Here is a 23,136-nt window from a genome sequence, read left to right on the forward strand (position 1 = left end):
GATCAGACAAATATATCTCAAATCGGGTGAGATATGGCCAATGAAAGATTTGAAGTTTACTAACGAATCAAAATAAAAAACTATAAAATTGTTTTTTGTGACGTCATCACTCTGAACTCCGGTCCGTTTCCTCACTTTCCATATGGTGGAATTCTAAGGTATTATCTTATTCCAGAGCAATGGAATTTGGTTATGCTTTCGCTGTTTTTTTCATTCTTTAATTTTTGTTATCCATGTTTGATTATCTCATGTTTGCATTTTGGCATGGTTTCAACAATTCCGAAAAGCTGCTGTTGAAAGCGGAAGTGGACGCTAGCAGTTCCTTTTCTCGGAATTTTGAAGACAAGCTTCTGGACCGGAGCCATCATTGGCGCAATTGAAATTAGCAGGGAAGTGGCGTTGGTTATCCAAGATGGCAACTGCCTCTTATGTTACAGTGCCGTTAGTAAAGGAAAATGAGAGATTTTCTAAACCACTAAAGCCTGTGATTGGAGTTGGTTTTATGTTTGGACCCCATGCAATCTTCGAGGCGCCATTATCAATTTTATCCGTCTTGACATTTTACGTCTTGCTAGCGTTTATGCTCGGCGTTGCCTCCATCGCCGTTTTCCTAAGAAGCGACATCGATATCTGGATCCAGTTTTCTTTGTATATTGTCCCGCTATTCGCCATCATCTGTGCAAATCGATTTTTCAACTCGCTGGCTTTCCGCGAACTTCTGTATCGATGCATCCCATCACGTGCCATGTTGAGTTCATCGATTCCGGATGTTGAATTTTCAGCTGCAAGTGAACTTGCTGATGTCCATCGTGGTTCAAAAAAGCAGAAACGCAAGTGGTTAAAAGTTATGGCCTACAAATCTTGTTTCTATCCCCTGTTCTATGAGGCAATTCAATGGGCAAGCTATTTGATATTCCAGAGCTATTCGAAAAGCGAAAAAGGAAACGACTTCGCAGGAAATGATAAAATAAAAGAACAAATATCAGAGCATTTGTGGCTTGGTTTGTATATTTCATTTTGGTCGATTGGTCTCTACATGGTCGGATTTTTCACTTTGCAGTTCATTCTTGTAACAAATATTATTCGCCGGGATGCTATATCTTTCATGAGCTTATTTGGCGACAGCCCATTCTTGTTTATCAAGAAATCACACCTAAACGATCAGAGAGAAACGTCTTATTTCTTTGGGGCGCTAAATTTTTTATTTGGTATCATCTTGATGGATGCAATAGAAGATAAAAACGATGTGACTAACTTCATTGGGAATTATGCAACAAACATAAGCAAAAAAAGGAGCACTCTTTCTAGAAACATTCCTGCTAGAAGTTATGATAGAGGCACCCCAGTGGCAGTGGAATGTAATGACATAGTTTCAATACCATATTCTGAAAAAGAGGAAGATTCAACAGCTATTACTCAAGAAGAGGCATCAAGAATGCTAGCCAATTTTGTGTCAGATATTGATGATATCACTCTGTATTTCACCCCCTTTACAACAGCTCTTCTCTTTTTCTCAGTCACAAACCTTGTCACCCATCTTTGTATCTTTGCATTGAATAAATCTGAAATCAGGTATATATGGACACTGATTCGAACAGTTATTTGGCTTCTCATGACCGTGCGAATAATTGTTGCAACAGCAAGGGTAACAAACATCCTTGGTAAAATTTCACCACATATCAAGTACCTCAGGGCAACTGGAGCTCTTTCTGGTGAAGATGCCAAATGGGAAAACTTTCTGTCACTGTCCGAACACTTCAATCTTGGTAATAAAACATTTGGTTTTCCACTTACCTTGAAACAAGTTGGAATTTTGGTGGCCTTTTTGAAAATGACTTTCCTAGTTGTATTGTCTCTGATGAGGGCTCCAGGGAATGATCTAATTTGAAAGTAAATATTCAGTTTAAAGAATTCTCTAATTTGCTTTGTTTTGGTATAGTTTCCTAATTTGCTTGTGCTCTTTTGTAATATTCATTTATTTCATATCACAGTATTCACCTTTGCTGTCATCATATAAGAAAAACAAAACAATATGCTGAATGTCCACAAATCATTCAAAACTCTCAGTACATTTGCAATCAGTTGGTTTCTTTCTTTTAAATCTGCATGCAGAATTATCAGAGATGCAGGGTTAATTTTTCAAAGTATAGAAGAAAGGCAGGATTATTAGAGAGAGATTACAAGAGAGAATATGGTATTCAATGTTATGCCACACATCTGAATTTTAAGACTAATGATTATTTGAATCAACATTTCATATAGCATTGCACAACCTTTAATTCGTAGAAATATTCAGGCACAGTTGCCTTAGTAATATCTTAATATAAATTAATTTCTTACTTAAGACAGTTGCAATTTATAATTCATAATTGAAGTGAGAAGGTAGAGAAAAGTACACATATTTTAAAAGAATAAATTTTAAAAGAGCATTGAGGGTCTACTTAGATTTACACCAATAACAAGTTATAGCAAGTCCCTCAAACTTTATCTAGTGCAGTTTGATTTATCATCTACAGAAGTTTAATTTAAGGATGTTAGCGAGAAATCCGTTGTTGACATTAATGATATGTTGAAATTATACATTTAGATCATACTCAAGGAAGAATAAACACTGGAATCATAGATTTTTTATTCTAAAGCATGCTTTTGTTTTGATATTGTACCTGAAAGTCTTCTGTTTAAATGACAATTTCTAACTTGTTTTATGTTCTTGATTTGTTTTGTTTTAATGGTGATGCTAGACAGAAGCAAATGTTTGTTGATTTGTTTAGAATAACCATTTCATATGTTATTTTGCTTTAGAATAAATAAAGAATAATTTTTGGCCCAAAATTTACAAGTTTTTTAAGATAATTGAGGCTTGGCAAACATATAGGAATGCTTCAAAAACCAAATGTTTTAAAACAAGAGTAGAGAAACTGAATGGTTTCTTTATTGAATGCTGGAAAATGAGTAAACAAGAGTTTTGTATTTTGAAAATGTGTTGAATAATTATGTATTTTAAAAACCATTGTTTTGAATCATGCAGCACCAAAAGGAATATTGTCATCTAGTGTTACTAATGGAATACCATTGGGTGAATTAAGATTATGTTTCTGTTGAATGTTTAAAGAAGATGCCAACCTGAATGACTAAAACCTACCCAAGTCTTTGCATGTGGACTTGTGTGTACAGAAACAAATTTATGACTCAAAATTTACTTGAAAAATTTTAAACATATATTTTTCAAGTAATTCTTAAGAATCTTGAAAGATATACTGCTATCAGCATTCCAGTCATGGAAGAGAATTACAAGAATTAACTCAAATTTTATTTGCAAGATCAATTTTTGTCCATCAACAACAAACAAATTGTTTCAATTAATGCAAATACAAAAGATATCTTCCTTTAGAGTAACTTTGGGTAGTTCATTTTAATAGCACTGCATACAGTCTAACAAAAGTAATGTATAAATGTATATGATCAATATAAGATTAAGTTTGGGCTATATATTGTCTTTGTTGATGCTCTTTATCCTGAGCAGTCCTTCAACAAATGAAAACACTACATTGTTCTGTACTAATTGATCAATAATTGTAAGAACACATTGATCAATAGAAATTTCAACAATAACAAAGTAAACTTCAAAAGTGATTTCATTACCCTCAGAGCTTTCAAATATAAAACTGGTTATAGTTGTGTTAAGGTTCATTTATCATTTGGTGCATCTTTGATGAAAATATTACCAATGCTATGTAAATATTTGGTTATTTTGCCTGATCTTAGAAATTACATAAATTCATTGAAGAATCACTGCAAGTAGAAACTTAACCCATATTTTCCAAAATTGCTGTAAATAACTAAGAACTATTTGATGTTTCTTGTCACTCTGCGTGCATGCGCAGTTTTCATCTCGGCAAGGGCTTGTTCAAGGACTTCTGTTAAGTGAATGAGATTTACTGGATCTGTTTGAAGTAATTTTACATCCTTCTTTTCCCCATCTTTAATTGTGAATTTTAGAAGTATGTTTGGAGCAGTCTGAGATCTCATAGACCTACTTGCGACTTGAACATCTAGTCTCCATTCAAGATTATCATAATGTGGTAGATCTAAAGAGAGTTTTTGAAGAACACTTCTAATCTCATCTCTGTGTTCCATGTATAACCTCAGCAGGGTGCTTGTGAGCTCTTCAGAAAAGCCAACCATCATTAGTGAATCTTGAAAGTCTAACTCATTAACATACGACTTTGAAGTTTCAGTCATAAGAAACATGAGTCCTTCGACGCACCTTTTAACATTTTCCACGGCAATTTCAAGCTTCGAGGCGGCCGTCTGGTACATTTTCGGATTGACTCCATTACGGATAAACCCAACAGCAATTTTACAAAATTCCCTCGCAACGTTCTCGTCAAAATCACCAAGTAATTGCAAATCTGCTTTCTGCTGATCTCCAAGTACAACAAGCATTTTACCAATCCCTTTAGATATCGGAAAAACAGGCTAGCGTCGAATCGACAAATTTTCCCAGCTCTCGAGCAGCGGCCTAAATAAAGCCTGTTAATACAGCATCGTTTTCAGACAACAAGGAAGTCACCAATGCGACTTATTGATGGTAAGAAGTCTTCCTTATTTTGGATTTAAAGCTTTGCTCTTGAAAAAATATTGTTCAAGTTGATGCGCGTTCTGGTTTCATTTAACACCCAGTTTATCCAACTCATTAGATTGGAGCACAATCTTGTGACCACTGGGACCCAAGAAGGGTTCCGATGAGCATCTTAGATGAGCCTCTTTATGAAATGGCAGTTTAGACCTGTCAGTTTTTGCAGTTGAAAGCTTATAAAAATGTCGGTGCTCAGAGGAAGACCGTTTCGTTTTCGCCTTCCAAATGACCTCAAGGTAAGATTCCAAAGAGAAAAAGAAGTGAATCCAGTTGGCCCACTTCTGACAAATCCCAAATATGACGTCGATTTTCATTATCACTACGCACCCAAAACAGTTTCATCCGGGATAGTGCGAACAGAAACAGCAAGGTATCTTCGAGATCTGGGCATAAAGTTCGGGGAAATTACAAACAAATCTCCAATGTCTGGAATTTCTTTATTCAGTAACTATGATCTACAGGCCACAAAGGAAGTTGTAGATTTCTTAAATGCAGCTGGGCTGTCTAACGAGCAGGTCTGTAACATGATCTTGAAACGACCTCATATTTTGCTAAGACCAACATCATTTTTGCGAAAGAGGGTACAAGAGTTGAGAGAAGAGCTAGATATGACAAAAAGAGACACAATCAGCCTGATATTTAAGCAGCCAAATCTTCTGAATGATGCTGTCGAGCTCAAGGACATAGTTGTAAAACGCTTTCAGTTGAAAAGAAGCTTTGCTATATCAGATGATGAGTTTATGGGCATGGTAGAAAGGGATCCAAGGTTTCTGTATTATGAATGGAAGTCATCAACTGATCCCATTATTAAATTTCTAAAGTCATTTGAGTTTTATGATAGTCAGATGAAAAAAATTCTTACTTTGGCACCATCGGTTTTGGGAAGCAGCAATACCACAAAACTAGAGAGTCAAACTGATCTGTTCTTAAATTACATCGGATTCACCGAAACTGCCTTTAAAGACTCCATTCCAGAATATCCACATTTATTAGTTTACAGACAGAGACTTCTCAGGCTTAAGTTTGACATCATAAAGGAAGCTGGAAGATTTACTTGGCAAGATGTAGCCAGGGCCCCTCTAACTCTTGGTTACTCTGTTGAAAGAATTCATACAAGGCTTAGCTTTCTAAAGTATCTTGGTAAACTTGATGACACAAAATATCACTTATCAACAATATTAGCCCATCTTGAGAAGAACTACTTGAAATGGATGGCACAATCTGACCAAGAAACATTTGATGCATTCAAAGAGCAAGAAAAATTAACTGTAAAAAAGCTAAGGAATTCGATCAGGTCAAAGATAATCCATACTGAATTGGGGCTTCTTGATGATTAAGAAGACAACATTCCTTGATTAAAGGTATTTAAATAAAAGTGGTTTTGGTGCTTTGTATTGAGAAGAAAGGTTGCAAACATATGAAGTGAGAATAGCCAGAATGTTTTACAAAAACCCAATGAAAATTTTGTACATTAAGTAGCTATGAAAATACAAAATTTGTGTATATATATAAGGTAATTTTTGTCCATTTATTCAAAAGCAAAATGAAAGATTTGACTCAGCTTGTACATTGGTCATAAGCCCTCATAAGATTTTCCTGTTGATAATTCATCAAGGTTGATATAAATTTCCATCTATTTACAGTTATTTCTTCGCTACATTTGGAAGTTTATACCCCTCTGAATCTCATTTTACAGCTTCAAAAATTTGTTTTCAATATCATAGTATCTTGGGAAACTTTTTAATGAATTTTAAAACAAGCAAAATGAGAGTTTATTTAAAAGACATAATTGAATAGCAAGTGTGTTGGGGTGGACCTATGGGGATGTTTAGGTGTGACAATATCCCCCCTCCCCCGCAAGAGTCATAAATCAGCTCTTTGCTTGGCAGACCCAGCATCTTCTAATGCTTACTCTGCAAAGTTGTTGGTTGGCATGAAATTAGATATCAATGATTGTTGGTGGTATATTTGATAGTTTTTGTTTTCATTTTGATTGATTTGATTTGAAACTTATAAGAACCAAACTCCACATTACAATGCTTCAGGGTCCTCTGGAGTTTTAAACAATTGTTGGGTATGATAATTGTCGTGCAATGCAGAAGATTTTTCCCAGCATAATCTGAAAAAAGAATGATTCAATTTGGTTGCTAGAGAATAGTAGCTATACATGTTTTCATAACATGATAGTGATGGTAGGCCAAGATGTGATGCCAAATAATTTATTTGACCCTCTTTTATTGATAACTGCCAACTGTCCTGACATCAGGAATTTAGACTGACCGTCCTATTAGAATGATTTTGTCCTGATCTAAAGGTTTACATGTTGCATTTTCTATAAGCTTAAACATAACAAGGACATCAGGAAATTGATTAAAACCTTCAAATAGCTTTCTGCATTTGAATATGAATTCTAAGAGTTTTTCTAAATATTGCTTTGTGTCTCAATTTTCATAGACTGCCCTTGTCATTGTTTGTCTTTTTTGCATGGGAAGAACCCAAAGCCAGAGTGAAACAAATTTTGTAGCCATAAACTTGATTGTAAAACTGAGAACTAAACTTATTTTGCAAATTATTTGTACAATTTTCAATTTTCTCAAAATAACATGAATTGTGTTGGAAAAGCATTGTTTTCCACTGGGGAAGTGATTAGATGGGTGTGTTTAGTCGTGTGAAATGAATATTGCAGCAAGTAGATAGCAAACAAAAGGTATAAGCAGAACTGTGATGTTGTGAGTGTAGCAAAGGATGCCTGTGCTATGGTGTAGCAATGTGAATTGAAAGTTTGAATAAGAAGAGAAGATAAGCTAAACAAGCCTAAGCAGTGGGGGTGCTGAAAAATTTTCAGAAATTGGTGACAAGTGTACACTGTTTACAACAATTTCAGACCCTAACTACTGACAGAAGGCTCTCCATTGACTTTGTAAGGGAATTTTCACAATAATGTTTGCATACGTTGAGGTATTCCTTGAAGTAGATTAACCTGTATAAGGCTCAGAAACTTTTTCACCTGAATCTTTTTCTTCAAAAGGGGTGCACAATTTCCAAAAAGGGGCGCCAGACTTGCTTTAACTCGGTGAAGGAGGGCAACTGCCCCTAGTTCCCATCCCTTAACTCCGCCACTTGTGATAACCTCGAGGTGTCTTATATATTTATCTAGCATGGGCCAGCTGTTATGATTGCCATCGAGTCATACCCCTACACAGAAACTTTTCTTGATATTTATATAGGAAATTCCAAACGCTCACCTAAGAGCCTCTTGCTCTGTTTCAATCGACCAGCCAAACACGCGCTTGCTGATGATTCTTCTTGTGCTTCTATTTTTAAATCAGACTCTCAAAATAGTGGGCATGGCGTTTGTGAGAGGACAGCTGAGCACATATAATGAGAAAAATGTTTGCTTATTCTTGTTACTTCTTAAGATTGCTTATTTATGTCAGTGATGGCTTGTAAAACAATTAGCGCGGTCTTAAAATAAGATGCCACATGACCAGTTCGTGTTATCAATGACTGTCTGACGTCATCAATGCGACCTAGTGTTACACTAGATCAACAGATGTTTGTACTAGTGTCATTGAGAGGCCGTGAAGGAAGACCGAAAATTGTCAGCTGTTGATTGGTAAACAAATGCTTTACTTATCTATATAAATAGCTAAACATCAAACTCATAAGCCTTAAAATGCGACTGAAACAAGTTAAAATATGTTGAAGTTTCTTATTAAAAGTTAGAGAATTATTTCAATAGGAACAAAAATGTCGTATATATATTTTGTTCATTTGTCGTATATTTCGTTGCACTCTCCAAGAACTTTGTTGCACTGCATGTTTTGTCCGCTGTGCCATTCTTGGATCAGCCGTTAACGTACTTAAGCTTCTTGCTGTTATATAATCTACCATCCAAAGGTTCTTAACATTTTGAACCATCATCATCGTCAAATCAATACTATCATTAAACACTCCCCTAGCCGAGGAATGTCGTCAAAATATAAAGATTAAATATACACTAAGCTCAACGTCACAGAAGTGACATTATAGAGCTTCTAAAACAATAAGAAAGGTAATTACAGAAGCAGTACGGCTGCGAGTTTTTAAAGTACAAAGATCTATACCGTAAAATCCTCGAATAAGCCCCTACGCTCGAATAAGCCCCCCTGGTCTTATTCGAGCGGGGGCCTTTTTTCAATTTAATTTATTGAGGAAATTATGTCGTTTTTATGTCGACCTTTGAGGAAAATACTAAACTTTGAAATAGGCCCCCTTCGAATAAGTCCCCCTCGAATAAGCCCCTCACCCCCAAAAAAAATCATTTTTGCAAGATAAGCCCACGGGGACTTATTCGAGGATTTACAGTAAAGTTTTTAAAGCAAAAAGATCTGTAACGTCAACATGAACAGGAAATATTAAAAAAACGCAACTAGATTTGTTTTATAAGAGGTGACAAGCATTTTTTCGGAATGTTAATCCATAGTTGTTTGCTATTGGTTTTGGTCATCAGGCTTTTGAACTTGAACATAGAAGGATATTTTGAATAATATAAGAGAGACATTAATGTTATTTTCTACAAGAGTTTGTTATTCTGAAATCATTTGAGAACCTCATAAAAATAACGAAGACCTGTTACGTAGGTGGGACCGAGTATGACGTTTGGCGTCGGAGACATTCCAAGTTTAGGGGGGCAAAGGTAGGAAAGGAAACCATGTTGCAGAAATAAGGGTGCTTTATCAAAGAGCTTACTTCTTGAAAAGAATCTTTTTCCCAAAAGTTGGGTGCACTTGCCTCTGTTTTAACGTTCCTGGTTTTGAGTTACAAATGATTCTGTAGATGTAGGCCAAAATCTTTCAAAAAAAGCACTTGAAATCGAGATCGAGAAAACAAGGGGCAATTCACTCTTGCAAATAGCGTACGGGATTTTCTTTAAAACAAAAGGATTTCCGAGAATTTTCAGATAAATCAATAGGATTTCCATCAAAGGTGTACGAGATTTTCTTGAAGTGATTTGCCCCTCGGAGGAAAACGTAGCAAAGTTCTTAATGACCTGAAACAGGCTTAACAGCTGTATTTGTATAGACGTGAAGACAAAAGTGATTTTACACATAACTACCAACTTTGTGAACATGATATGCCACAAAGATCGCGATGGATAGTTGGTGGATGGTGTTATTTTACGGCCTAACGGTTGGGGCTAAGGTTTTGAAATCTGGGAATGGTAAGAATACTTTGAAAATTTCACGATCATTTCAATTTATAAGATAACTTTGTCCACATCTTAATCAATGAGATCCATAATTCAAAGAACAAGAAAACTTCTTTTTAACAAGAGCTTTGACAAGGTACTCGTAATGATTGTTAAGGAGGCTTGTCAAAGTCTTGTTTGATTTCTAGGAATGGTTCAAGGATCTTAGTTCTATGTTCAAGCCACAAGTTGAAATTATGGAGATTCTGCCCAGCGTTTAGAAAATTTGCAAAATTTCATAGGTAGTCGAACAAAAGCTTTCGAGTGAGGCAAATTTTAAGAAAATTCGTCGACGAGCCTTTTCTCTCATCAATGACAACGAAGGACGATGACGATGGAGGTGATACAGTGGGACAGTACCACATTTTGTGACAATACAAGGGGGGGGGGGGGGACAGTACAGGAATCTTTGTATTAGAAACCATCTTTAAGAGGCCGATCCTTAAGACAAACATGTTCCCGAAAGACATTGTAGTTACCACCTTCTACGTTAATAAATTCCTAAATATCCATTTGTTAACAACTTGATCGAAAGGATTCTGTTCGACGATCAGGCTCCTACATTGACAATAGAAAGAAGGGCAAATTGAGTTGGTGTTCTATTTCATCTTACTCTCATGCTACGTTTTAACATTTCAAAGGAGTAGGTCTTTAGCAGGTTGTTTTTTGGAAACCTTTAAAAAGCTTTAAGTATCTGCTACTATTATCCTTCAGTGCGAAAATAGACCTCGTAGATCTGCACAAATTAAGCTGCACATTTATTAAGTCTCTTGTGCTTTTAAAGCTTACAAATTTTGCCGCACTCAGTATATGAAGGATCTGGGTAAACATTAGAAAGTATGTTTCAATTTTCTAAAGCAATATTTCAACCGCACTTAAAATGAAATCGTTTTTTAAATCTTTTTCAAGTGTCATTGTTAAAGTGAGGAAGGCTCCGCAGCACGTGCCTCTTTAATAGCCTCGATAGCAAATTTGGTTCTCAAATAAAAAAGGGGCACAATTATCTATGGAAATTACAAAGCCAAAGTTAACCCTCTTCTGAAATGAGGCTTAAAAGTTTTAAGAAATATGAAGATTGACTGGAAAAGCGGAGAAACATTTAAATATTGATATACAATTTTTCAAGTTTCAACTTCAAACATAAACATGGTGCTAGCAATGGAGTTCACCGAAGTTTGTCGCAATATAGTTACAAAGGTTAAGGCAATAAGGCGGATGAAAGAGATTCTAATACAGATGACGATGATACTTAAGTAATGAAAGTTTTGTCATTTTACCCCTATTTTCGTATTTTTTTCAATTTTTGAAAATGGCCATCCAACCTCAATATTATTTTGAGCTGCTGTTAAAACTGTCTTCTTGAATTTAAGTTTAATAGAATGCACAGTTTATTTTCGCCCGTTTAGGTGTATGTTACTATTTGTTACTATCCAACATCATTTTCGGCGGCAATGACACTATTTTAGCAAGCAACTAACATGCGTCCATTGCTAATTACGTATATATTTTATGAATTAAGGGATTGATACGGGTAGCTCCAAAACATTTACATCTAAAGTGTGTTTCTTTATAGGCCCACTTCAATCTATAGAAGGGTTCACCTTTGCACAATACGATGTCCGATGTGGAGGAGTGGTGATACTGCAGTGTGTCACAAAACATCACGTCACAAAATTCTCGTTTACTCCAGGCGATAGTCATAGTACAACGAAAGAATTTCATTTTGTTACGAATCCGACCCGTATTTCTCAGAGATACATCATATTTAAAGAGACCTTTTCAACACTTTTCAATGTCTACAGTTTAAGAATTGACCTTGTCAGTATTGAAGAAAACAGCAGTTTTTGGTGCCACACTTCAGATGGGAAAAAATTCGAGACTCAAGTGAAAGTAACGGGCATTAAATGTAAGTTACTTTTTTGATATGCATTACCTGTTCTTATTTTTAATATGAATTGCAAAAAAACTAACTCAAAGTACAAATTACTGAACTCAGATTGCTCCATTCATTGGAATTTCAGCTAGTTCTGGCTAGTAGCTGAATTGTGACTTTATTTTGATTACAGGTTTGCTTCTATCTTCTCGCAAAGCGTCCTTCATCAATTTTTTGAAAATTTCAGTTTCACTCTACCCTTTTCCATTCTACACATTCTACATCACTACTGGAAGTAAGCAATATAACACTACTGGAAGTAAGGAACGATTGTTATTACATTTAGTAAAGTACAAAGTTCAACGGGAAAAACATGTCCCAACTTCAAAACACAAAACTTTTTTAAGGGTCACGCAAATTGCTCCCCGTCTCTTCAATGCTCGAGTCTCAACTACACAACTCCTATCAAATATACAGCCAGGTTTGTGTACAAGTCGTTTTATTTTCTTCTTCAGGTCACAGAGTTCAGGTATCTTTTAGCCAGATGGATTATGTCTTCAAGAAAGGAACCAGTGCGCAGTTGTCTTGTATTCGTCCAAATCATCAAAGATTTCATTCGTTCAGTTTTCGTAAAGATTCATTTGGAAAATCATCAGTCATCATGCAAGGCGTGCAAGGCTACCACTTTACTGACAAATACAAAATATACGAGGAGCTTACTGTTAACTACACACTTCTCAACTTCTTTATGTCCGATGAATCGAAAGTTGGCTTGTACTACTGCAATGCGGATGATGACGTCACAGTTACAAAAGTATCTATGACATGTAAGTTCAATGTCGGTCCCAGTACTTTGCATTTTCTTTCTCCTTCTTTTGTTTTTAAATTCTGTAACTTAGACAGGGTTTTGAAAAATCATTCTCCAAACGCTCCAAGCGTTCACCCGACGAATTTAAGACGATAGTTGAACTCAGCTGCATGTAGAGCTACCCAGCCCTATCGCTAACACTACACCGAGCAACCGCTGTTAAAAAAATTACTATTTGTGCAAAGGGTACTGCCTTATCTTCGCGGGCTACGTATTTTTTGATGTTGAATGATTGTTTCGATATCGATTTACTACTTTGCCTCTGAAAAAATAATTAATTATATAGATGTTACCTTTAGGGCTGTCGCGGACGGGGGAAGGGCCGTTGGGATGGGGATTGCAACCTTCTAGAAATTCAATGTCAGTAAAGTTTTGAAACGTATATTTTTATCGAAAAAAGAAAATTGGTCGTTTTTGGTCTTTCTCTTCAAGGAGACCATTAGGATTCCCAAAACAATAGGCAAGAGATTTGTTGAGAAGAAGATAGACAATAAAGACATGGTCCAAAGGCCCGGATCTCTAACCATGCCAAAATTCAATAAAAGCATTGCAGGCATGGCTTTTACAAGGCATGATAAAAGAGCTGCAAGCCATAGCATATCAGCCATGTAACAGGTGTCAAAGATGACATCATTAAACAATAACGGATTCTTGGTAATCCAGGAATTGGACGATCTAGCTCCTTGAGAACATTTTCAATGTCTTTATTAGATTCAAGAAAGCTAATGTCAGTTAATGGTGTGGGATGTGGGGGTATTGGGGTGTTAGGGTGTGAGTGTGGTCAGTGGCGGCGCCAGCTATTACAGAGAGGGAGGGTAATGGGCGCGGCCAGTGGGACCACGCCCCTTTTGCCTTGTTTCAGTTATTTGTACCAAGTTAACTTTTCTTAGGAAATTTGATCTGCTCCTACCCAGTGTTTTCTAATCCATTTTTAGAAGAAATAAGTAGACCATATTTTCAGAAAAGTGGGGGGGGGGGGGTAATTACCCCCATACCACCCCTTGGCGCCGCCACTGAGTGTGGTGGTGTAGGAGTGCTGGGCTGTAACATCCTAATCTTTGGAACTCTTTGTATTAGGTGGAAAAGTTTAGTGTAATTGAAAAATATAAGTCCTATTTCTAACTCTCTTTTACTTGGGGGTGAAAGGGGATACTTCCAATAAATAGGGAATATTGCAGATAGACTCCCAGAGCACGAGCAGAAGAGTGTAACTTGCGTAGCCTGATTTGCAGAAAATGTTATATAGCGAAAGGCCTGGTTTACCATCGGTCTGAAATCGGTATTTGCTGATTATTGTAACTCTCTTTGTCAATCTTGAGTGGCTTTAGGCAATAGGCACGTGGGTATAGAGTGCTGAACATTATAGTACTTTATTTGGCCCCTCGGGATATACCCAAACTTGCTCACAATTTCTTTCATGAACTTAATGTTAAGAAATGATGAAACCTATCCTTTCGTTGGCTGCACCTGTTTTTCTGATGTTTTTTTGATTAGTATAGCTAAGCATTGTTATCCACTTCTCTCAACCAGGTCAAGTATTAGACAAGTCGTTGAAGACCTTTGTTTTGAATCAAGGAGAAATAGGGCACTTGAGAGTCAGATGGAGGGGAAGTTTGGTACAGCGTGCAATTTTGAGTTCTTGGTACAAGCTAGAAAAGTCTGCAGATTTATCGAAATGGCAGTATGCAAACAAGTCTGAACTTGCTTCCAGATATGGATCGTCTTTCTTTGCTGTCTCAGACAGAAAGTACCTGATAGAAGATGACGGAACCCTTGTCATTAGAGACGTAAATCAGAATGACGCTGGTTTTTATAAATTCAAACTCATGTGTAGTTTATTCGGTGAAACTGAAATCTTAGTCAGAGTGATTGTAATGAACTAAAGGAATGAGAAGTAGCATGTTTTTTGTTTGTTTGAGAAACTTTAAGAAATGGAAAGAAATGTTGTTTCTTTTTGCTCGCAAGGGATAGCATTGCTGGAAGGAAAACGAAATATCCTGTATCCATTTTAGTTGGGTCAGGAAGAAAAAGATAATAAAAAACACGCTCGTTTTAGAGAAATGTTATCAGGAGTTATAAAGAAAAGCTTTGAAAAAGTGCAAGGTAGACTTACTATGCTCTCATAATTCTTTCTTCTGTGCAAATGCTTTTAAACAAAAAGATATTCCGTTATACCTACAACAATTCATTTCTATGAATTCAGCCTTAATGATTACACAGGACAGCACAGGGGATGGTATACCGCCGTTTAATTTAAGAATAATTAATCCGATTGCGTGCAATTGATTAGTTGCCTTATTTTTTCTAGCAAGTTTTTCTGTACAAGTGTTATTTGCCCGTGTAGAATTGGCCAAATTGTGAAAATATGGCAATTTTTCAGTTGACAATTTCAAATATTCAAACTTTTAGCATAAAATGGCAGGGAAAGCATAAAAAGATTGAAGGACCATTACCATAATGGTTTCCTGGAATTTTCGAATTTCCGTTATTTAGGAAATATCACAATATTTTGCCTTTCCTGTCGAGGAAGGAGAGAGATATATAGAAAGGGATCCCCTCGTTATCCTTAACGACATACAGTGTATGCGTAGAATACAGTGTTTTCTTCCCAAAATTCGCAGAAATCTCTCATGTCCCGTATGTGACCCTGCTCGGTGCCCAAAAAACTTTCGTCTATTAAATTTAATTGTATCAGAGCCATTCTCCATTGTTTTATGTACTAACAGATTTAAATTGCTGATTGGAACAGTTTATGATTAATATTTTTATATTATAATTACTTATAATTTTATAATGTGCTGATAATCAACATTTGTATGCCTCTTGCTGATAAATCAACATTGGCGGGAAAAACATTGCTGATTGTAATTGAATTGAATAGAAATCAATCCGAGATCAGCAATACAGTGTGTGAGCAAGATGGCGGATGAAAACGGTGATGAATCTCCTGATGAAGGTTATGTATTTGTGTTTGACAGAAGAAATGTGGATGGAAAGTCGGTCAAAATACCACTTGGGGGACTTTTTGATTATTCTTTGTTTAAAACACGAGTTCTGGAGGTATGCGCAAAGTTTCTTTTTCATATTTAAGAAGGAAGACATTCATATGTCTATTTAAGATGTTCTCCTGATTCTGTGAATCTTGCAATTTAGTAATATTGTGGTACAGAGTAATATTCAAGAACCAAGCAAAACGATAAAAAGAACCCGACATCGATAAATAGAATTTTGAATTAAGTTAAATGTTAAACTTATATTTCGACCCGGCGATAGGGCTTCATCCCAGAATGCATGTCAAATTAAGTGCACCCCCGAGATATTTTTTGTAAAATGTCCCTCTGCATTTTAAGATTGAGGCATGAGATGGGTTTGTCTATAGCTAGGGCAAATGAAGAATTAAGTTTCTTCCAGAAAGACGTAATATTGCATTGGTTTGATAACAAAATAACTATCAATCATTCACATGTTATGCAAGTTAAAATCACCTGAAACCACCTGAAATCACCTGAAATTACATGTAAATCAACTGAAACCATCTGCAAATCTCCTGAAACTATCTGCAAATCTCCTGACAGTTAGCTAGAGATCTGTCATACATTATCACACCTTCAGATGGTGTGATAATGTTATCAGACCTGGTTCAGACGGAGTATTATTCATGTGCCGTATTAAATAGACTCAATTTAGTACATGATTAATACGGCGTCTGAATCAATTTGGTACAGCACTTTTCATTTTATTGACGCATCTATTTAGTTCGACATTGTCTGCTGTATTATTTGTCATAAGTACAGTTCTAATTCAGACACCTTGTGTCCAACTAAATGCATAAATCATGCAAGTTGTTAAAATATTTCAGTCTATTGTTTTTGAGATGGGTTGGAACAAAGCTTCTTTTGTTCGTTGAATGCGAAGGTAAAATGCTTGCCATCGATGATTCAAGAATGGCTGCTTTTTGGAGCTCCAGCATGTTCTGGATGCAGTTGCTGAAGAACCAGTCTTCATTCAGTTGGAGCCTACAACATGACCTTGTGATGCAGGCGACATTACATCTTTTGATTACATATTATAAAAACAAAGAAGCTGGGATAGATAAACAGTTCCTGAAAACAAATCATCTCCTCAATGTGGAAATTTTTGTAGTATAGCTAAAGTTCTTTGATTTCTACTATTTCGGTTGTTAATTGTTTTGACAGTACTAATTTTAATTTGTTCATTTCACCATCTTTTTCACTTTCATTTTCTCACTCAAAAATGCTTCATTATCATGATTTTGAATGTAAAACAATAGCAACCAAATAATAAGGTTTGCATTTAGTATGGCATATGAATCAACTGCTGTATTTTCTATTTTCAGGCCTTAGTTATGCAGCAACATTTTTGAGTATAATCTCCATAAAAAGAATTGTTCTCATCCAAAAGCTTCAATAATGAATGTCTTGTTGTTATTGAATTTCCATTTTTTCTTGAAATGCCTTACTGAAACAACCAATCAATTCCTTTGATTACCGAAGTCTCATTTGGTTAAATTGTTTCATCGGAAGCTTGTTGTTTCATATATGACCTGACCAATATATTTTATCAATTTTTGGAAGAGTTTTGTAAATCTTCTTTTTGCAAAAGTTATTGTCAAAAATTACCCATACCACTCCTTGTCGCCACATACACATTCATATGATTATTTTATAGCTAGCATTCACTTTTTGAAAAGGGAATTTTATTCAAAAAAACTTACAAAATGGTAAACAAAAATTGCTTTCTATGTTTACCTTTAGAATTTTACTTTGCTTTGCCAAAAATGGGGGGGGGGGGTTTGATGAGTCTTAATAAGTCTCGTTTTGATAAGCCATTCCTTAAACTCATTGTAAGCTTGATAAAATACTAAAATCAGCCTAGTTGGAAATGTTGGAAGCAATTTGAATAGCAAAATGTGTGCAAATTGAGAACTATCGATCACACCAATGGGATTATCAGCCCTTGATATGTGGCCTATTCATCAAAACAAGGCTAGATGATTTGTGATTGTTGTGAGTGGTTTCAGGTGACTTGCAAGTGATTTGCAGGTGATTTGCAGGTGGTTTCAAGTGATTTGCAGGTGATTTCAGGTGATTTGCATGTGATTTTAGGTGGTTTTAAGGCAATTGCAAGTGGTTTCAGGTGATTTCAGATGATTTTAACTTTTTTAACTTACGATCAATCATGTGCATTTTCTGATCTTTGTTTTCATGTCTATGCCAAAGAAGATAAGAGATTTCATATCCTAAAAATGGTAATTTGTATGTGCTGCACCAAGAAAGATCATAATATTCACTGGATCAAATATACTGTTTTTGGAAGAGGATCAAAAATTGAAACTTATAAACTAATTATTTTGAGTGTAAGACCCATAACTTCTAAATACCTTTGGCCAAATTAAAAAACATCTTAGAGGTATCAGACTTAAATCAAGGGACCAGAAATGAAGCTTGTGCTTGGTAATTCCCATTGGAGTTAATCATTGGTTTACCATGTACAAAAGGATGTTTATTGTCTAATAGAATTGGGTCAGATAATGGAGTTTAGCGAATACTTTATATTAGCCCAATCTTTTCATTTACCATTATTTTAGTAATACCAACTTAGTGAAAATGTTTTGAGGGATGCATTCTCCTGCCCCCTTTCTACTATGGCCTTGTTATTGGGGATTTAAATCCCTTAATTAATAAATACTTTAGATGTATAAGAATAGCTTGGAAAAAAAAATTAATTTTGCAAAATAGTTTTTTCAACAGGGCAACAATATAATACATTGCTCACCTTTCTTATCTCTGTTTGGCTGTTTTAGGAGTTTGAAATTGGGGAAGATGAGGATTTTGTTGTTGTGAGTACCAGCAGAATACCCATATTGGATGATTTGTCATATGGTGGGTTTGGTTTATAAATTATACATTATACTGTTATGAAAAAGTTTGCAACCTATGATAGTGATAGTGGTATAGACTTAGATAAAAGGTGCAAGATTTTAAAGATTTTGATTACAGTATATACAGATTTTTTTTATTACTATCGTAGCTTTGAGGTGCTCTGATAATAAAAAAGAAACATATGTATTGATATTGTAAAATAATTTTAGCTATTAGATTAAAAGCTTTGTTGTTAAGTGAAATTAAATAACACATTGGAACTTTGAATCTGGTAAAGATGTAGAGGTGTTATGAAAGTATGAGAGGAATCACTTCAAGATTTGCAAACATTCTTTCTTTTTTCTTTTCTCATCATAGCTGTTGGCCTTTATTTGTTTTGAGGCATGACATCAGGCTTAAGAAAAGAAGCTGTCCATCTGTCTATTTTTTTGCTAATCTAGTAGTGTCATGTAACACATCTTGTTGTGTTTTACTGCATGACCAAAAGACATTTCAATTTTACAATGTCATGTTCAGGAAAATAATAGCAATTGTGAATTTCTACAGCACCACAAAACTTACTCAGTTGTGCACAGGCCTTGCTTTAAGCAAAATGAAGGTGCTCCATAAAAAGAGCCCCTTATAAATTCTAGGCGCTCTATTTCGCACCTTTGAATATAATATCCTTGAGAGCATCCTTCAAGAGCTTTGGAAGATCGAGAGCTTCATATCGAAAGCTTTGGAAGAGTGTTAAATAAGAAATTCAATGGTGATACCAAAAAGCACCATAGTATGAAATAAAAAAACATACAGCAAACACTATGTTAATGGAAATATAGAAATATAGGAAAACGCATGGCTTTAAGTCAAACATTAACTTTATTTCCCTTTTTATGCTATCCATTCTTTAAGACGCGCTAGAACATCTACTACTCGCGAAAGCAAATGAAAACTGAAAAGCAATGCGGTAATTTGGACGGAAATGTGATCTCTGATTTGCAAAGGTGATTTTATATTATTAAGAAAAAACAGAAAATAATTCTTCAACAGAAGATTGACGCTTGCTCGAAAATCAAATAAATCTGCCGGAGAATACGCTTGATGACCTGTGTCCTTGGTGGTTATTAGATTAAAAATGGTATCGAAAACCCAACGTTGAATTTGCTGAATTTTTTTCTCAAGAGGTAATCTGACGCAAATCATAATATTGCGGTCTATTGGGAAGATAGTTTACGTTGATCAAGTTTATTAGACAAAGGCCAAGAAATTATTTTGCTCCGTGGTAATATTGTTTTTACGTTTTGAGGGGCTCTATAAATCGCTCTCCAAGGCTTCTTTTGGGTGCGCCCTAGGCGCGCGCGCTCAATCGAGCGCCTTTCCGGGCAAGGTTAATACTCAGTTATGCCAAACAGTTTATGTCCAATTTAACATATTGACAAAATGAAAATCATATCAGAGTTTACATTTTCAATGATGAATTTCTAACTATTGACTCAACCTTTATCCTTTATGTTAAGAAAAAGATATTTCGAAAACATATATTTTCAAAAGCCTCTTGAAGGTCGTGATGCTTTCTCTGTTTATTATTTGACTGGTAAACAATCCCATGGATCATAAGCAACTTTCATAAAAGGTGCAAATAAATATTATCTACATACTTCTCTGTTGCATTGCAGAGGAGATGATTGAAAGTGGGGACACATTGTATTTGCTTAATGATGCCAAGCAAGAACTCCTGGCCCCTGTGCAAGAGCACATTGAGTATCTACCTCACTATGACACTCTTGTTAAAAGTGGAATGTATGAATACTATGCCAGTGCTGGACAGAGCCCACTACGTGAGATATTCTTTACATTTTAAAAGGGTTCATTTATTGATTTCTGTTGATTGGAAGGGATAGTAGTTTGCTAGAATAGAGCAGCAGATGATGATGTCATAATTTGGAAGCCATAATATGCCTTTATAATGTGTGTTATCACTTATCCTTAATCATGGATTTCATCATAATGTGCAATTTAAATTTTTGGTATTTTCCCTGGTTTCACGTTGTGAATGTGCTATTGAAAAATGAATTGCTTAATCAGGAGAAAAGCCTTCCAACACACTAGTTTACATTCTTGCTTTGAAAAAAGTACTTAAAACTCTTTTTTGTTAAATAATTGTTCCCATATTCTTAGTAAGACCAAAGCTTCAGTCTATCCCTACTTTCCATGATGCTAGCTAGTGCTTGTGATTTTAATTTTATGATGATAAAAAGTCAAATGTTTGATAAAGGATTTGACTGTGATTTATGACTGATGGTGAAAAGTTTCACACTAAATCTTTTTTCCAGTGAAATCCCTAGTAAGTTTTCAAGCTGTATTTTGTAAGATAATCTACAAAGAAGCTCAAACAATATGCAGAAATGTATCTGGACTAAAAATCGGCACTAAATGAAATTGTATCATGGTTTTGAATCAAAGACTAAACTTTTCGTAAGAAGCTTCAGGGGCAAAAATAAAATTAGTCATTCAAATGCAGATCCTCAAAGAAAATGAAAAAAGCAAGGAATAAATGAGAGTCAACAACATAATGCCTCAGCTTCAGTCATAGTTGGTACCTTTACATTTTACCACGAGTTTAATGCCAGAAGCCTATGGCTGCATTAATTGAATCACAAATTTTGCTATCTAATTTAGGATAAATTTATTATAAGGTTAATATCTTGCATTATTATGTCTCTAGTATTGAAACTATATTATGGTGTAATTTTTTATGAAATTGTTGCTTTTACATAACTAAGCCAAAACCTTATTTTCCAGCATTTGCTATTGCTGAGCTGATTGACAACGCACTTGCTGCAACAGTTAGTAATGATGGCCCAAGAGAAATCAAAGTTTTCTTGGTGAGTTAAAATAAGCCAATAATTCTCCAGTCATAGTTGTTTTGGAGAATGGTATGTCGAGATCTATATGTACTTTTGTATTCTCAAGTAAATGACAAGATTGATGTCTCAACATGTTTGCTTTCTGCATATTGCACTGAAATCCTCCTTTTTGAATGTAGCTAAGCTTACCCTTCTTTGAATGCAGTTTTGCTCACCATCATGGAATATGAAAAAGTGATGCTGGACAGGCATAACCGAGTAGTTTTTCTATCATATTGCAGTGTTTTGAAAATACGCCAGGTGACAATTTGATATGCGTTAGTGACAATGGCCGAGGGATGACACCTAAAGATCTCAACAACTGGGCCATTTATCGACTTTCAAAGTTCAACAGACAGATGCAAGCAGGGTGAGAGTTTTATCAATTTAGCAGAATATTCATATCTTTCACAATTTAGTATACAGGCTCGTAGGTAGGAGGGTCGTTGGATGCGAATGACATCCCCTTTGACTAAGCTGTCCCTTTTAATTGGGCATATCTGGTAGTTGTCTTCAAAGTTCGTGAATTGTGGGGAAAAATCCCCATTTGAGCGGCTATGACACACAAAGCTACACCTCAAACTTGACTGAAACTCTAACCCCATCAACCCAGAACCCCTTGTAAAATTGTCATCTTCGCCTCTAGTGTATTTAAACTGAGAAAAAGTGAAAAATTATTGTTATTTCAGCTCAATGACAAAGTCTGCAAATGCAACACTTGAGAGTCTGTTTTGCCGGGAGGATATTAGAAAGTTTAAAGGAGAGGATATATTCTAGACGCCGCACGCTTAAAATATATTGAGATTATCGTTAGAAATGTATCAGTTGAGATGAATAGCAACTTCTTTAAACATCGTATTGATATATTTTTTATGGTGCCGAACCATCATCAAGGCTGTCGAAGTCCAAAAGGCATGTGCATCAGTACTTCAAAAAAGTGTGTCAGCGTGATTTATTCAAGGCTCTTGACTCCTAACTCTTAGATTTTCATCTTGATTTTGCAGCAAAACTAGTCCGATGAAAAAGAAGATACGTGACGAGCCCCGTTCTTTGAACAGCGATATAAGTTACTTTGGGGTTGGAGGAAAGCAAGCCATCTTTTTCATCGGCAATGCGACAAGAGTATGTTTTACTTACACATATTGATAATTGATGAATTAGGTCCTTGATAAAACATAGATTTTCCACGAAACTTTAACTATACCATATCTTGGGAATATATCACGTTGGCGTTGATTTTGAAGTAAATTTCCAAGAAAGCTCTATTGATTAATTAGGTCCTTGATAAACCATAGATTTTCCACGAAATTTTAACTATATCATATCTTGGGAATTTTACATGAAAGCTTACTCGAGACAAATTACTCTAGTTTTCAACTTTTTATTTTGGCTGCAGGGTAAGCACATCTCCTTGGCGTGCCAGTTTATTTGTCAAGTACTGTTGATTTTGTAAACAGTTCAACTAGTAATATATAACTGTATTACGTCGTTAGATAGAATATGTAAAAACATAGGCCTTGTTCAAACCAGGGCCTATCTTTCAACCGTTTTTCTCAAGGCAGTCTGTCCACTCCATATCATTTGCATATGGGTTCAACAATTAGATTAAAGGTTTCTATACAAGTCACAATATTCTGTTCCCTTTGCTTCCAATTTTGTTAAGCCGTTTTTAAAGAAGTATCTATATCGTTTTATTCTTCCTTGAGTTTAATTAATTGACTTGTTTGTATCGAGAGGG

The 23,136-nt window shown here is 35.5% G+C and overlaps 4 protein-coding genes across 5 annotated transcripts in view; 3 read left to right on the forward strand and 1 right to left on the reverse strand.

The window, feature by feature from the left end:
- Nucleotides 1-338: 338 nt before the first annotated feature.
- On the forward strand, nucleotides 339-2,412 carry LOC148960189 (uncharacterized). The gene has a single exon (XM_089108647.1). The coding sequence runs from the start codon at nucleotides 413-415 to the stop codon at nucleotides 1,886-1,888; it is 1,476 nt and encodes a 491-aa protein (XP_088964773.1). The 5' UTR covers nucleotides 339-412; the 3' UTR covers nucleotides 1,889-2,412.
- Nucleotides 2,413-3,307: 895 nt separating this feature from the next.
- Nucleotides 3,308-4,446, reverse strand: LOC135689999 (COMM domain-containing protein 2). Its single transcript, XM_065207399.2, has one exon. The coding sequence runs from the start codon at nucleotides 4,444-4,446 to the stop codon at nucleotides 3,847-3,849; it is 600 nt and encodes a 199-aa protein (XP_065063471.2). The 3' UTR covers nucleotides 3,308-3,846.
- A 5,186-nt stretch (nucleotides 4,447-9,632) lies between these two features.
- On the forward strand, nucleotides 9,633-14,552 carry LOC148960190 (uncharacterized). The gene is made up of 4 exons (XM_089108648.1): nucleotides 9,633-9,842; nucleotides 11,443-11,775; nucleotides 12,258-12,569; nucleotides 14,141-14,552. Exons 1-4 carry the CDS (start codon nucleotides 9,773-9,775, stop codon nucleotides 14,491-14,493), a joined length of 1,068 nt encoding a protein of 355 aa, XP_088964774.1. The 5' UTR covers nucleotides 9,633-9,772; the 3' UTR covers nucleotides 14,494-14,552.
- Nucleotides 14,553-14,690: 138 nt separating this feature from the next.
- Nucleotides 14,691-23,136, forward strand: part of LOC135689992 (structural maintenance of chromosomes flexible hinge domain-containing protein 1) — a 43,312-nt gene continuing 34,866 nt past the window's right edge. For both annotated transcript variants that reach the window (XM_089108644.1, XM_089108645.1), the window contains exons 1-6: nucleotides 14,691-15,670; nucleotides 18,435-18,513; nucleotides 20,169-20,330; nucleotides 21,295-21,377; nucleotides 21,641-21,768; nucleotides 22,403-22,520. In XM_089108644.1, coding sequence (XP_088964770.1) covers nucleotides 15,530-15,670; nucleotides 18,435-18,513; nucleotides 20,169-20,330; nucleotides 21,295-21,377; nucleotides 21,641-21,768; nucleotides 22,403-22,520 — 711 coding nt within the window. In that variant the 5' untranslated portion in view covers nucleotides 14,691-15,529. The remainder of the gene's footprint in view (nucleotides 15,671-18,434; nucleotides 18,514-20,168; nucleotides 20,331-21,294; nucleotides 21,378-21,640; nucleotides 21,769-22,402; nucleotides 22,521-23,136) is intronic.

This window comes from Rhopilema esculentum, chromosome 5, assembly GCF_057945365.1.
Source record: "Rhopilema esculentum isolate cy_ngs chromosome 5, ASM5794536v1, whole genome shotgun sequence".
Classification (NCBI taxonomy): Eukaryota; Metazoa; Cnidaria; class Scyphozoa; order Rhizostomeae; family Rhizostomatidae; genus Rhopilema; species Rhopilema esculentum.